The 16899-nt window shown below is 36.8% G+C and overlaps 1 protein-coding gene across 1 annotated transcript in view; it reads right to left on the bottom strand.

Annotated features, from left to right (window-relative positions):
- The window catches only part of LOC118425559 (inositol polyphosphate 5-phosphatase K-like), a 36478-nt gene that overhangs the window by 3645 nt on the left and 15934 nt on the right, over window positions 1-16899 (bottom strand). The window contains exons 10-11 of the mRNA XM_035834488.1: window positions 7480-7617; window positions 6684-6872 (exon numbers count right to left, since the gene is read on the bottom strand). Of these exons, the coding sequence (XP_035690381.1) occupies window positions 6684-6872; window positions 7480-7617 (327 nt within the window). The remainder of the gene's footprint in view (window positions 1-6683; window positions 6873-7479; window positions 7618-16899) is intronic.

The following is a 16899-nucleotide window of genomic DNA, read 5'->3' as shown; positions in this document are numbered from 1 at the left end:
GATGATCGATGTAATAATTCCCCTTCAGCCTTGCCTTTTGCCGGTGGACAATTACAGCAGAAGTACTGATAATGGACAGAGTTGCCAGCAGGAAATAGCTGCACTTAGTTACAGTGTATGCTCCAATCATGAAATATGAACCATCTCAGGGCTATAAAAAGATGGTCCAGGAGCCGTCAATACCATTATGTATATTGTTGAAGACTTTCTTCCTCTAAGTTTTTGACATTACATGATTTCTCATTTTTGATTTTCTCTTACATGTACCATGTACAGTGCAAGACTTGGAAGATGACTTTTAAAGGAGTCTGAATGTAGAAGCAAAGAAAGAAAAAGAAAAAAATACATTTTCAGTAGCCTTTTTGTGACCTCAGCTTGCAAATATTGCTGACCATAGAAGCATTTACTAAACACAAAAAGGTTACTACTAAATCATGCAGGGTTTGTGCAATTTCCATTTGTCCCTTTTGACTGTGAGTACCATTACACTAGGCCGTATACCTGGCCTTTCCCTCACCTGGGGCAGTTTCAAAAGTTCATATTTTCAGCAAATATGAGGAATACTTGATGGTTAGCGGTTATTTTAGAATACTGCTCTTTTGTGGGTTGAGACAGTACTGCAAATGTCTTAAACTTAACTGACCAGGGGCTATTGCATTATATAAGAAGAACAAAATCTTGGTATATGCTAGTTTTAACTAGTTTGAGGTGAAACAATAGGGTAGGCGAGAAAAGCATTTTGTTGAGTACAGTATTTAGTTCACAGTCAAGAGTGCTAGGTGCAGACCACAAAAATTAAACCCATGCAAACATTTCTACATTTACAGTATCTTTTGAATTGTTTTTTGTCTGTTTGGAACTGGAAGTACAATATACTAGCTTAAAATTAACACAAAGGTTTGGATCAAATATGAGTGCAATTTCTGACAAATATTTAGACAAATTAAGGATCTGATTTGAACACCAACCTTTGTTGTAAGGGGAGTATTTATGGCCCTATAACCATCCCTCAACAGAGTAGAGGGGTGCCATTAAGTTCTAATACATTTGTTAAAATCACACATGATCCAATGGCAATATTTGAAGAGTCATAATTATGTTCTATCTGCATAATGTATTGTCACAGACTAGTTCCCATTTCTTGACAAAGACTGGAGTTAAACAGATTGTGTCAAAAATTACATTTCAACTTTTCTTCAGCAAAATAAAACATATTTCACTTGGAAATAATACACGAACACTTGAAACCCTCCCCAGCTGTCCAACCATTAGGCCTAAACAAACCTAACAAGATTGTCCCAAGTACAAATGCAGACAGCCCTTTGGGAGCCATTTGATTCTTATCTGGTAGATTTTCCCCATTGCTCCCTCTGGTTTATGGCTTGTAGTGCCATCAGCCATCATCATTCTATGATATTATTGATATACAGTAAAGTTTCAGTCCCTAGTGGCCATCTACAGCCAGATGTAATGACTGATATTGTCAAATTGTCCCATCTTTTTTCTAAATATGATTTTTTCATCTATCCTTGTCTTGGTATCATTACAGTATCTAAAGTGGTGAAACTACATAATATACTTAGAGAGCTAGTTTGTCTTTATTCGTGGGGTGGCTTACATCAGTTGCTTTAAAAAACAGGGTATTTAGGGATCCAACATCAAGATGATAATATAGCAATGTTTTCATAAACTTAAGGTTATCCTATGGATAAAGGTGAAGTAGCATTACCAAATACGAACTTGAAGATGATCCCTTCAGGCATTTTCCACACACACACACACACACAATGTGACCCCAAACTTACTGGCCCCAAATACTAGTGAAATGCGCAGGGCAGAATTGTAAAACTCCTTCCTGTTAAGGCGTTCCGGCCCGAGGCATATTCATTACTGCTAACTTAAGACAAGATCCAATTTTGTAGATTAGATCTTTTGTCTTGAGGGGAAGAGTGCAGATGGGATGAGACTGAGATAACATCTTCAGTGATTCTCCCAAGACGTCTTAGGCTTATATCTTAAGATTTGCAACAGAGATAACACACAAACTTCCCTCTTAAACTCTTATTGCTCTTTCAAGGTTACCACCAAGGCATGCAGTATTTTATGGCACACAAATAGTATACGACCACTTAGATTCAAACACAAATACTATCTAATCAGATCATACAAGAGAGCAGTAGGGAGGAAACTTTACAACATTTTTACTATGATACATAGGGAGTTTAACAATGTCCCCTAAAGTGATGTAAGGCCACAATAAGTCAAACCTATGGATGACATCTACTGCAGAATCTACATCAGATTTCTACATGATTGCCTCAAAAAGACAAGCCAGGCAAAAATATATGGAATATGGCTAGATTTTAAAAGCAGAGACTATAAGAATCATTGAAGTGACAAAACATTATAACATATACTTATGTATATACATGCTTACTTGCATATATATTTATATATACATACATAAATAAAACTAAGAATCAATTTCATAGGGACTGACTAAAGCGTACTGTAGTCTATAACCTTTATAATATATACATGTAGTGTATAGCTTGCCTTCGGTGAATGCAATTACAGCAAATTCAGCCTGACACATCCAATAAAACATAATATGGTGAATTGTAACTTTATTACGTGGAATAAACAGATCTGTAGAGCGCTATCTTGACATCTTTTACGACCAATTGTCGCCAAAAGGCAGGCTCTTATCAGTAACATTACCATCAGTGCCTTAGAACAACATTGCTGTCTCCGTATGATGGATGAAATATACAAAACGTCCTTGGAAGTATCAAAAACTAGAGTTCGGCAACCTCATACATGTACCTCTATGAAATATTTAGAGCTTATAAAGTTATTGACAAATATAGTCATTCTATCCCCTTGGGGGCCCCAACTTATGTCGCTTCTTTCTGAGCATAAGAGCTACCTAACACCCAAACACTGTGACCATAGATTGTTCTTAACACCAGATAGCAAAACCGGAAGTTGCACTGCAGTACCAAGGAAAGTCACTAGGGGGGGCCCAAAATCTAATCATTTCCAGCTTTCATCACACCCCACCAACACACCAACACACCAAGTATGAAACTAATCCACTCAGCCATTCTTGAGTTATTTTGTTGACACACAGACACACACACAAACACAAGTGAAAATATAATCTCCTGAAATATTTCATGGAGGTAACAATTGATCCTCAGAGTAATTGATTACCATGAAACTCATGAGAATCACATTGGAATCACAGTCTCGAATTGCCGATAAGGACACATTTTGGATTTGTATCCTCCAAAGCAAACATATTAAGAACCCTAGACTAGGGGGAAAAGGGTAGATACACACAGGAGATATCTCCTCTTCTGTTGGGTGTGTTTCTCCAGTGTTTCCCCCGAGTTTCGACTATTGAACTGAGCTTTGCTGCTCTACTTGTTTTACAGTGTAAGGCTCTAAGCACATTGACAGGAGTGCGCAGTGTAAGGAAGTAAATAGATACTAAATCTGAACCATCACTGAAATACATATTCATTTTATTCTTATCACCAAGTTGGATAAGCTTCAATACTGTAACAGTCCAGGGAATATCATGATTTCAGAGGGACTCTTATCTGTAAGCACAGAAGAATGAATGATGACTTTTGGTGTTATCACAGTAGTGTACAACTGTTACAGTGTGGCAAAATATATATAACTTTGCAAACACACTCAGCTGGTATCAACACTGTATCAAACTGAAGTTGTATAGGCAAGGCTCAAAATACAGGTAGATTTGTTTGTGTGTTTGTTTTTCCATCAATTTTTTAAATCTGTTAAATGTTCATGTATCCGAATTTGTATCGACATCAATGTAAAATGTTTACGATTAGGAAGCATTTAGAACGCTGTGATTATTTTATTGCTGTAAATCATAATTAATAGTATTTTAATCTTAAGGTTGTAAATTTCATGTATAGCATTTTATCCAGTTGTATTATTAATTGTACTTCCAAAGTCAGTTTTTGACTCTGTCTTGGATTCTCATGTAAAAGGAGTGTACAATTCAGCCGAAAGGCTGCAAAATGCTTCTACCAAATAAACCATTATTATTATTATAAACCATTATCATTGTTTGTTTCTTCTCAGATGAGACAAGTAAGCCTTAAAAAATAAATGATGTTTAACTCAGTGTCGTTTATCTGGACTTGCATGATGGATAATAATGGAGCTCCTCCAAGCTTTAAGGTTGTTGTAATAATTTAAGATGATGCTAAGGCTCATAAGATAATGGAATAAAACACTGCAGGGATTGGGGAAATGTGGGCACCTCAGGAGAGAAAAGATCAACTCCAGATACTGGATATCCTTAAGACTGATGGGAGGAGACTGAAGAAGATACAGTCAAACCTGTGTTATTTTTTCCTTTTTAATTGATGAGGCCTGAAGACCCCCACTGGTGGTTATGATTCTCTGTGTAACAGAGAGGCTTTTCTCAAAATATTACATAATATTTTGAACCTTTAAGCTGCCAAAAGTAAAAAACTTATATCCAAAGTGATGTGCTCAGTCTAATGATAATCTACACGTACTTGCTGTTTATAATGTTCAGTTTGTCCAACTCCTGTTATGACTCTTTCAAAATCTTAAGTATCACGTTTTTGTGACAAATTTTTTGCATGACAAATTCTGGCCTGTTGAGCTGTAAGAAAGTCAAGTTGGCAAACTTGATGAAGTTTTTCATGTACATTTATCATAAGATGAAATCATGGAGACTTTTCAGACGTAGCTTTATGCAATATAAAAAGACCCACTGATTCAGCACAATTTGTTATGGACTCTGGACAGCTCCTAGTGCCTATCTGTCCATGCAGTCTGAATGCGTGGATCAGTGTTGCCAGATGTTGTTGTAGATACAACCCTTGCCAGGGTACCAAGGATTCGGGCAGTAGTGCATTTACATCAAACATCTACATTGAGTCGATACCAGAAAAATCATTACAGATGATCAGGACTACATGTAGCCGTCAGAGCTCGAAGATAGAGTTTTTCTGAACGGCCGTTCAATCGACCAGGACAATTATCTGTGAGGAGTGATTGAGTTACTGTCATATGATGTTGAGATGCAGTAAATTATATTTCATGCTTTGTTGAACCAGACATGTCTCATGCAACACTGATGGTTATTTCAGTTATCAATATTTGATCTAAATGCTACCCTCTACACCCATTAAGCACTGCAATTTGACAGAGCAGAACAAGTAATGGAGGGTACAGGTAAATGTGTGAAGTTATAGATCTAGAGAGTATAATCACAAAAATCAGAATCAGTCAACAACCTACAGTAACTGTTATTTAAGTGACTAGAAGTTTATATTTGAATGGATTTGTTTGATCTGACTTTCCTAAAAAATCATAAAACAAATCAAAAATCTTTTATGCATATTTTCCAAGATGAGTCCAAAAAGTATGCATACAGTCAAACTTTATGACTACAAAATCTATGATAATTCAAAGTCGTGGTTAGTACACAAAATTTGTAACAGTTACAGGCTGTAAGCATGGGTCGTTAATCAGCCCGAACAGTGAGCAATTTTCTGGAAGATTTATAGCGATATCTACAGCTGATTATTGCAATCTTTTTATGACGACTTGATTAGTCCATGGAGAGTAATACATATCGGGTTTGTGACGATGATTTGGGCTGATAGCAGACAAGCTGCCAGGTGCGCAGCAAGCCGTTTTGTCATGGAACATTTATAAAGTTTTAGCCCCCAAAATAAATACATTTAACGTGACAAGGTGACCTGGTGGTTAGATTAATTTCTGTTGACTACAAAATCTAAAGGTTCAAATCCAAAGTTTCCAGTGTTTTTCCCTTGGGAATGGCACTTAACATCGTCATTCCTTTAGTACTAAAATGAAAATGAGTACCCATAGCTTTGATTACGAACGTCTTCTTAGATAAGGGGCGTCAAGCAAGAGGTCTCCTGTTTGAGGAGACCCACACCTCAAGCAAATTCAAGAATGTACTACTCTCCAAGCAGAGGTTGACAGGGAAAATTGTGACCTTTTCATAAAAGATTATCATGCTATTTTTTTCTGTCAGCAAAACCTACTTATAGGAGCATAGGTTGGTGAAGTTTGCTTAAAGAAAAAAGGGCATACAAACAAAAGGTCATGATTTTCCCCCCTCAACCTCTGCTTGGAGAGTAGAATGTACCACCACACATCTACTTCTTGTCTGACCTTTGCAGTGACATCATCCTCACACCACTCACTTCCTGCCACTCTATTGACACCGTATTCAAATATATGTAATTTCAAATCATTCCAGTCATTAACGTTACTTTCCAGGCAACGTCTTTTTAAAAATCAGTAAGTAAGTGGTGTGAGAAACAAGGCTGAACTTTAATCAGACATATGTGGGTCAAGTTCCCCATGCCATAAATTCTTTGAAGAACTTTTGATAAGGATTCCGGATTCCCTTCGTATTTCAAGTAGAAAGAGGTGGTATCTGACTTTCAGCAGAGAGCAAGTTGACCCAGACAAATCAGGTCACAGCTCAGTTGTTCAGTTTTTTTCCTTCACTCTTACCTACTGTTACAGGTGATGTTGTTTTTTCCTGCTGCACATTTTTTTCGGGTGAGGCCAACAACTTATTGTTATTGATCATTCCTTGTACGCAGAGACAAAAAAGAGATACAAACCTGAAATGGCTCACTGACACCGATGATGCAGTCAAAGTGTGTGCTCCAGTAGCAGAGCAGGTAATAGCCCGGCTCGTCAGGCATGTAGGGAGGCTCGAACAACACCATGCAGCCTCTCTTGCCCTTGCCAAAGCCTGCCGAATCCGCCCACACGTAGGTACGGTAGTCCTTAGGGTGGCAGAAACCCACCTAAAAGAAGGTAGGTAGAATCAAAATTTTATTTACTGATAATAAAAAAGTTTCATTAGATTTTAAAGAATATTTTTGGAAAAACTAAAAAAAGGTGTCTGCTACCTAATTTCTTAATAGATTCTCTAATTACAATGACGCAGGGTTCTAGTCAGCATCCGTCCTTCCGTCCTTTGACAGAATTTTGCAGCAGCTAGGGACGGACAAACATTTTGCCCATTCTGTCCTAGACAGTGTGACAGACAAAAATCGGCATGACTGTATAAATGATATTAAAAAAAAAGAAACTTTGCTAAGATCTCCAGAACTTTACCACAGAAACCATTGAATCAAGCTGAGTCTACTATACCTTTGCACCTCAAAATCTAGGAATTATTTTTTTCACAGGGTCTAAATTTCAAAATTTTCGCAGAAACCCTAGGATCATTGCAGTCCTTCCGCGCTCGACAGAATTTCCATTCAAAATCCAGGGGACCAAAAAAAATTTCAGGCTGGCTAGTTCACTGGGAAGACGTGATCAAATTGAGGATTACACACTAACTACTTTAATTTTTAGATTTTAAGAAATTAAAAAAAAAAAAAAACATTATGACAAGAGATTACCAACCTTGTACAACCCTATCCAGTCCCAGCCACTAGTGGGGATGTCCATCACTACAGAGTACGAGGCCACGCCCTTGTAGCCACACATCCAGTTCCTGACTGGTTCAAACAGCACCAGTGGCTGGTTCTTGTTCAGGTCCACCTGAAATCAAAAATCTTATTGTTATGATAAATTATTATACACACTTAGCTTATCTACTTGTAGCATAATTGTTGTGCATAATTTTTAGTGATTAACAATGATTAATATTTATACAAAAAGTAGTCATGACTGTATATTATCTGTAATATATATACAATATCATGTGTTTGCTTTTCCTTACAATTGTTGAATCTTCCAGTCTGCCATGCTGCCTGTTGATCTGTGTAAGTGTCTTATCACTTGTCACTGGGGGTGCCCTAACATGGAACGCGCCCTAACACGGCACAGATTTTTTTTATCTTATTATGCATATTAAGCTTAAGTGCACCATCTTTGTTGCCACTGACTATACCAATTAGAAAGCTAAAGAAACTTAAACTTTATAGACAGATGTCAAAGATACTTCCTGAAAAGTTGAGTTTTAAATATTAAATCCAACTGCATGCATACATGTGTATCAAGGAGTTTGAATAATGTGCTACTTAGGCCACACCAATTTAATTTCTTGGTTCACGGATTCGCTCGCTCCTATTTTTTGGAAAAAAATAAAAAAATAACAAATTACCACTCAGCAAATTTTCACCATTAATGAAACAATTCACCAACTTTCTGGTGTAGCAAATTGGCCTTTATATTATAAGCTCCTTAAAGTGTGGGTACAGGTGCTGTTACTGTACAGTAATAGTGTTTTTGTACTTTTTCAAGCTGAAAACTTTTTATCCTATATGTTTTGGATTGGCCCTTACCTTTACCCCAACCATTTTACAATTTTTATTTTTATTTTTATTTCGCCCTCTCGCTCCATATTTTTCATGAAAAAATCCGTGAACCAAGAAATTAAATTGGTGTGGCCTTATATATGAAAAATAAGGAGCATATAAGGTAATTGAGAAAGACATTTCTCTCAAGTACAGTCCAGAATAATAATGACTATCTTTTTTGTTTAAACCTACACATACATGTAGTTCAAGGCCAGGTCAAAGGAGTATGCATCATTGATAACGATGGATATGTCAGTCAAGTCTGACCTTCTAGATGGGAAACATAACGCCCTTTATTTTTCCCTACGGATGGTCCATTTTAAATCACCATCTAGGGTCGGGGCTGGGTCACCAGTTATACCTGGCCTTCGCAATTAGCTTCTGCATACTGTGTCGTAACATTTTCAATTGCAGAAATGGATCCAGACTTTCTCTGGCGAATGAGTGTTACGTAATTGCAAGGACTATAATAAAATGAAGAATCGCACATATCGATGGCATTAGGAGAAATGAGATTACTGCTACTGCTATAGTAGCATTTTACTGACAGTGCTAAAAGCTTTTAAGGTTGAAGTCTCATATAGGGCTGTAGGAGCAGGGAATTTTATAATTATATTAAGGACTGTACAGTATCAAGCGAGGGGAAGAGCCAAGAAATTTTACTTCCTAGGGAAGGACCATGAATAAAACTTGTTGACTCCTAAGCAGAACATTCAAACATATCTAAATGTCTAAAACTGGGCTCAGAACCACTCAGAAAACCCAAGGACCTCCTTATGACCAGTCTACCACCTCATGCTATAACATTGTGCAGTTCCTTTACTTACTTTGCTGTGTCTTAAGGGCCCAGCATGATGTATTTTAATAGCAAATCTCATCCCTGTCTTTTTTTCAATAACCTCCTATAAGTCCTTTAGCTAGCCAAAACTACAAATACTGTTGTAGTCATTTTCACCTGATTCATGTCTCGAATTTCATGTTAAGTGCCTTTGCCAAGAGAACAACATCAATTACTATAGTTATGATTGTAACAGTTATGACAATGACAATATTGAAGTTTATGGCATATTCATTGCAAGTTGTATACAGTGAGAATGACAGGAAAACTATGATATGACTAACTATATCTATATATCTCTTCTTGAAATGTGTGTAGACGAACTTAAAAATTCTTCTGTCTATTACATTCTACATGCATCATGAACAGACAACTGTATTAGCCCAATTAAGCTCTGTCCATAATAGTTTCCATTTCACAGAAGTCAGTTTGAATTTCCTGCTGGAATTAAACCTGAAGCCATGATCGTGGCTTCTCGTGTCCTACGGGAAAGCCATGATCATGGCTTCTCGTGTTGAGAGGGTTAATGATACCATAGAAAGTAGTCACAGTGAGGGAAGAATCCAAGCTGAATTCAACTAATCCTGACAGTGTGCACAATTGTCCAACACATGTGTTGGCAGTGATGAAATACAAGTTAGAACAAAAGATGCTGACTGATTATCAGCTACTGTAATTACTGGTGTAAAGTAATCAAATAAGGCTACAATGTATGTAACTATGTTGATTTGATTGCATGGATGGCGATTCCTTTGGGGACCACAATCTGATGCGAGGCTGTAATTAAATAATAATTATGTTTGGCCATTATTATCAAAGTTGTCTTCAGTATGAAATTTAAGTGGTCAGGAAGGTTAGAAATGACTGTACACACATAGTATGGATATTGGGATACTGATCGAACAATATAGATTCTTTATTTTTGTTTCATATCGTCTTCTGTGACATTAGCATGAACTTTTGGCAATTTCTATTACATTACATGAAGTATCTGTTTGGGGCTTTTTTTTCAACTTACGGCATATAATGTGCTCATATTACAGCTGAATTGTATGACTTACAGTATGGTACAAACCTTATTTTTAAAGAAACGGCCAAAAATTGATGAGCACGGAATGTCATCCATATATTCAAACCAAAATGGCCCGACTTCAAACTACTCAGCCCTTGTAAATACGTAGCCTTTATAAAGCTTCTTGACTTTCTGACATACTTTCTACAGCTTTCATCTCAGCTGTTGTATAGATATAACCACTGAGGACATTAACTTAAAATCACTAGCTCACTACATACATTTGCCGCATTCCCAGTGCAATACGGAAGAGCGATACGTTGAAACACATGCTGAGTCACTGAATGCATCACAACCATCAAAACTCTCAAAGTGGCAATTTAGGGAATCCAAATGGGAGGGTTCCTAAAAACACTGCACATCATCTTGACAAGGTTAATAAAAGAAACACAATGTAACTCTATACTGTACAGCAGTGGGGCTATCATAGAGCGTGCAGAGTTGAATACTTCATTTTGTGAGGCATTCGAGTCCGCAGGCGGCTATGCAATACTGGCACTCGTTTGTGTTAAAGCTGTTAGGCAAGTTGAAAGGCATTTTACATTAATGCTCCCAACAGTTCAATTGAACAAAATATGCAGTACTATCATATTGAGATTCTTTGAATGTCAAGGTAGCACATGCGCATTTTGTGAAAACAAATACTGATAACATCCACTATCTCTTGTCAGTGATACTGACAAGATAGTGGATGTTATCTGTCTCACTTTTGTCACTTGTCTACCTGAAACCCTTATTACATGTACATGTAAATTTACCATAGATTTCCCGGACTTTTAAGTCAGGTTTATGTAGTTAAGTAAAAAAAAAAAGCACCATGATTGGCATGAAAATTGATCAACAGTATTTCATTACCAAATAAAGACCTAATTTGCATAATTAGTGGGAAAATGCTATATTCCATCTACGGTAAATGATTGGAATTTTTTACTTGTGGCATTAGGAAGTTATGTACAGGTGGACATCATTGAACATTGATGACGACTCCATCTGCATAAATTATCAGAAAATGAGATTTAAGCCTTCTTTCTGAACACAGTGTATGTTACTTTGGTGGAGGATCAACTGGTATAATTTATGCATAATGGAGGATCAAATAATACTACTTATGCAAAATATTACGCAAATGAGCTTATTTGCATAACTAAGGACAAATACAATTGATATACCAGTTGTATACTAAAATCATTTGGCGAAGGTATGGGTTTGTGGAGCTCTGAGTTTTGCAGCAAAATCTGTTCAGAATCTTCGAATTCCAGATGCAACAAAAACATGATATACAGCTCTTACAATATCTCACAACTCCATGAAAACTGCAATTAGTATTACAACAGTTGACTAACAACAATGCCTCCATGATATCACTGTTGATTGCCCTTGAAAGTTGCATGTATATTTCTTAATACATTAGTCTGATCTATGGGGAGTTTATTTTGTTAAAATGATGGGAATGAATTACTACATTGCATTGACAAAAAAAGATCAAATTTAGGCCAAATATAACTGTTACAGTGGCTGCAAATCATACACAGTCAATAATAGACAGCAATAGAATTTTAGATATTGTTGCAATATTTCATTCATTTTAGTATCTATGGGGAGTTCATATTTGTTGTTATAATGGGAATAAAGTACAACATACATTAATGAAAGAAATCAAATTTTAAGCCGCACAAATATAACTGTATAAGTCAAACCATTATCTCTTAGCAGCCATTTTATTGTTGCTGTATTTCAGTCGTTTTAGTATCTATGGGGGTTCCATCTTTGTTCTAATGGAAGTTTCATGTAAGGGTGCATACACAATCCATCAACCGTAACAACTCTTCCCCCAATCTTCCAATCCCGCTTCCTAAAAGATTTCGCCATCAATCAAAAATTCCATGCCGGTATACGCCGTCTCCCCGAGGAGCTGACAGTCAGCGTAATAACTCAAAAGTTTGGAAGATCTTCTTCTCAATAAAGACTTTCTTATATGTCCTTCTCCAGCATACAAATTAATGTGTGTGACAGCTACTGGTATCTAGTAAGCTGCAAATCTTTTCCTCCAATGCCCATTGATGAAAATATCCTAAAAACATTCAGATTTTTTTCTGTCGGTGTATAACGCTAGTTAACCTTTCCACTGTTTTTTTAAGAATGGGTATTTAAGAGTATCAAGTCCACATACGGTAGCTTCAAATTGCAATTTAAAGTTATAGCATACCAGCTTTGTGCTGAAGTGTACAATGTATAATGTCAGCTGCACAATATCCAGATCAACTTTTTAGATTCACTCACACTGGGAACTGAGACCACTACTCTTTTTGAAAAGTGTGGCGGGTTCTTTTACATGCTCCAAGTGTGACTCTCCTCAAACACAGGAGCTCCATTCAAATTGTTCTATCTGTGGGACGTCCCTTATATATATATAACTGAAGCTCACAAAGTGTCTGTGCCAAAGGTACCATGTCAGGGCATGTCAGCAGATTCAAACCTATAGTTCTCACTTGTAGAGCAGGAAATGCCATAGAAAGCTGAAAGTTACAATATCATTTTTTTTTTGAGCAACTTCTAACTTGAAGGCATTCTCAAATCATATTTTGTCTTTTTTTGGCTTTCGGAGGTCTTGCTACTTGTCTTTTCTTATTGTTCTGAAAATGTCTCTCATAAGTCTAAAGACAAATGTCTTACGTCTGATTAACATTTCTGACACATATTCAGCTCTTCAGCTGGGTTTTGAGCCGAACACCCTATCGTTATGCCACATGATGCCACTGACCAATGAGACACAGCGGCTTTTTTTAGGCATACCGGTATGACTAGTAAAAATAACCTCCGGGGCATCAATTTTACACAGCCGTACAAACAGGGATCTCAAAATTTTCACCCAAGGGGGTATTTTTTAAGAAACACAAACTTTGTCAGTGATGCATTATATTGAGCATGTAGAACTATAAATCACGCTAAAATCAGTATAGATCCGTGTCAGGACAGTACAGAATACTCTTCCATCATGACAGCTGATGTAGCCAGGAACGTACCAATTGATTGGTGATTCCAATATTTCTGTCGATACCGCTAAGTGACAGTGAAGAATCGTGTTGGTAATGGAACTTGATCAAACTAACATTTACCCGGTAGAGTTTCTCATGAATTAATGGATACGTCCACTTACAGGGCTTGATATCATGCAATTTTGTCCAGAATTTTACCTGCGAATTGAAAAATGGCATCCAAAAGTGATACAAACGACATGCTGTCCTGTATGGCTTAGAATAACTCGTGGGATTAAAGTACTTATTAATAATAACAAGAAAACAGTGAATCAATGTTTAGGATCTTAGTGATGCTCAACTTATCATCTCATCTTGAGCTCTTAAAGCACACTACAAAAGGAATCTTGAACGAGTCATTCAGTCTTGAATATTTAAGATGACTCATGGCAGCTACCTTAAATTGAAAATTAAGTGCTCATGTCAAGTAAGTAAATGATTCTTATCTTTCCTTGCAACCATAAATTCTTTGCTACAAATTTTTGATACACCTGTCAGGTGGGAATTTTGAGCCCCCTTCACTAACAAGAAAATCCCCTTGCTATCTTTTATCATAATATCTGAGGTAGCAACACAAATCCCAAAGCTTAACTCAGGTGCACCTGCAGATGGTGTCTTAAGAATGATGTCAAGGCCAAATTAAAAAGATTGAGCATCCTTAAGAGCTCTACCTGACAGTTTGTGGATATTACTTTCATACATAATGAGATTCTGAAGACTCCAAGGATGACATTGAATCAATCATATTATATATGCTGAATATTCTTGGAAAAAGAGAGTAAGACATTTTGACAGGATTTCATTTATCATTAGGGTTCTCCCTAGGCAACTGTTCACAGATTGAAGTTTGTGGGGATTTGATTTGAAATTCACAGTAGGGAGAATATGGAGGGGTTACTGCAGTGGTTTTAAATGTTTATAATTGGAGGAATACAGTACGTACAGGCAGCCAATAGGAAACCAAGATACCTTCAATGCAGAACTGTTCGCAGTGGTTTTATGTTCACGGTTTTCGCCACTTCACCTCGAATTCAAAACCACCGCGAACGTTTTTCCATGACAGTAAGACTGACTACAGTGAATGGTGCTATCGCAAACTTAAAACCACCGCATAAAGTTCTTTTTTCCACTACTGTGAAATTAAATCCCCGCAAATCTAAATTTATAATTGTACACGGCCTCTCACCTTACTAGTTAAGTGACTCAGCTACATTGCTATATATAGATGAATGCACTGGCAGAGCTGGCATTATCAACTGTCACTGCTCTATAATTATAACTATGATTTGTTCTGCACTTTTGTCTAATTGTTAGTTCTAAAGTTTAAAATTGAGACAAATTTGACTTTTTTATCATACTTTCTTATTTATATTTTACTAAAATAGAGAGAGAGAGAGAGAGAGAGAGAGAGAATCAAAAATGCTGCAAAAGCCTCTTTTCCCCCTTACCACTAGAAAGTCCACCACAAAAGTACCTTTAGTACGAGGGTGAGTCAGAAAGTAATGCAAGTGGTTTCATAACAGAGTCGTTCTTTGATCGAATGAGTTGAAATTTGGCACAAAGGTTAAGACATATCTTCTCTTGAGATTGAAACATCTAAATTTGTTGCTCATTATTTTATGAGTGACTGAGCTGCTTTCAAGGTGACCACACCCTTGGTATCCCGTCAGAAGAAAAGAGAGGTCCAATTAACGTACAATTAAGAATATCCCTAAACCAATGTTTGCTATTGTAGGAGACTAAGCCTGCACATGTAATAAGCTGCATTTCTCTATAAGCCACACGCTTAATTTCAACTCTGAAATCCAAGCAGTTTTTCTTTTTTCGTTGCTGGTGTAGAGTGAGGTATACGCGGTCTTCAGGGTCATGAGATCTGCGGTGTTATTATTAAAACTTTCTGTAGCCTTCTTTTCCATTAACAAAGAGGAATGAAACTTAGCACACTTTTTGGCCTTTAAACAGTTAATAACTGTGTAAAGTTTCGTTTCTTTTGGTTAATGGAAAAGTAGTCTTTTAACCAACAACTCACGAATTCGTGTATAAATCCAACAGCTCTATAACACAACTTACTGCATCCTAGCAGCTGTAAATAAAGAACCATTACGAGTTTAGAGATGAAAATTGGCACGCAATCTATAGAGACATTTGGTATCATGCATGGGTAATTTCAACTTCCTGCAGTGATTTTTAGTGGGTCAGATTTAGAGGAATCGCTAGTCTGACAAGGTACTAAGGGTGTGTTCATCTTAAAATCAACTCAGTTGCTCATAAAATAATAAAGACCAAATTTAAAACATTTGATCTCAAGAGGACATATATCGCTACTTTTGTGCCAAATTTCAACTCAATTGATATAAAAACGAGTCTGTTATTAAACCACTTGCATTACTTTCTGACTCACCCTCGTAGCATGTTTTCTTTTTTCTTAAAAGAGCAGTGCTTTTTTCAACAGACAAAAGATGCAATTTTCCTGCAGATTTGGTACATAATGTTACCTAAAAATTTTCAACTTTCTGGCTGAGGTATTTCAAGTGCAAAAGTAGGCCATCCAGTCCCGCCCTATCTGTGAATGTCACTATTACGGGACATCTCCCTGGAGAACACACCACATTATCTCAATCGGCACTCCCCTGACTGTTGACACCTCGGCTAAATTGCCCCAGTTTGCATTATTGATACAGGAGAATTTCTTGATCAGGGCTATGTAAGAGGCCAGTAGAAACAGTCTCCGGGCTTTGAACCCCCGCCAAAGCTGGGCCACCATGCAGATCACAAACCCAACAAACTATTAAACCAATACGCCAAAAGGGACTGACCCATATGGCATGGTAAGTTTGGCAGCGCTTGAACCCCACTTAATCCCCAGGACCTGTCCCTCTTTACCAGAATGGAAATTTGCCTGGTAGGATGGACCAAACTTTTACCCTGTCCATCTAAAAAAAACAACCTTCATGACATGAAACTGAGGAAAAATGTATTTGAAAGTTTAGAATGACAGAATGAAGAATGAAAATCATAAGATGACGACTTCAAAGCCAAAGAGTGGGACTAAAAATAATAACAAAGCTACAGACAGCCCTCATATTAAATCTTGACCCAAACACACCTTGAAATAAAGATTCCTGCATGCTGAAGTGTAACAGACTTGATCCAAACTCCACATTCCAAGAAACTGCTGGATAATAATTGAAAAACAAGCTTCTCACAAATTCAAATATCAGTCACTACTGTGTGTCTTTTTTTAATACTAAGTTCTTTATCAGAAAGGCATGTATGTGTTGGAAAATGAATCGTAATATAATATGTATCTCATAATATGTGAGTGATTAATTGTTGATTACATAGTAACGTTATATTACACACATTAACTTTTAGTTTTAGTATTCACTAAGTACATTACACTGAGTGCATACACCTATTATAGATGTAACTGAATTAAGTACTCTAGGCAAACATAATATATTTTCTTTACTGCCTATTAAAAGAACTGTGAAAAGCTCATTCGATACACAGTTACCACACATCAAACGATATCAGAGGAACAATGAATAATTATCACATAATCAAAGAACAAAT

This window comes from Branchiostoma floridae, chromosome 11 (assembly GCF_000003815.2).
Source record: "Branchiostoma floridae strain S238N-H82 chromosome 11, Bfl_VNyyK, whole genome shotgun sequence".
In the NCBI taxonomy this organism is placed as follows: Eukaryota; Metazoa; Chordata; class Leptocardii; order Amphioxiformes; family Branchiostomatidae; genus Branchiostoma; species Branchiostoma floridae.
Note: the sequence above shows the minus strand (reverse complement) of the source record. Positions and strands in the feature narration are given on the sequence as shown.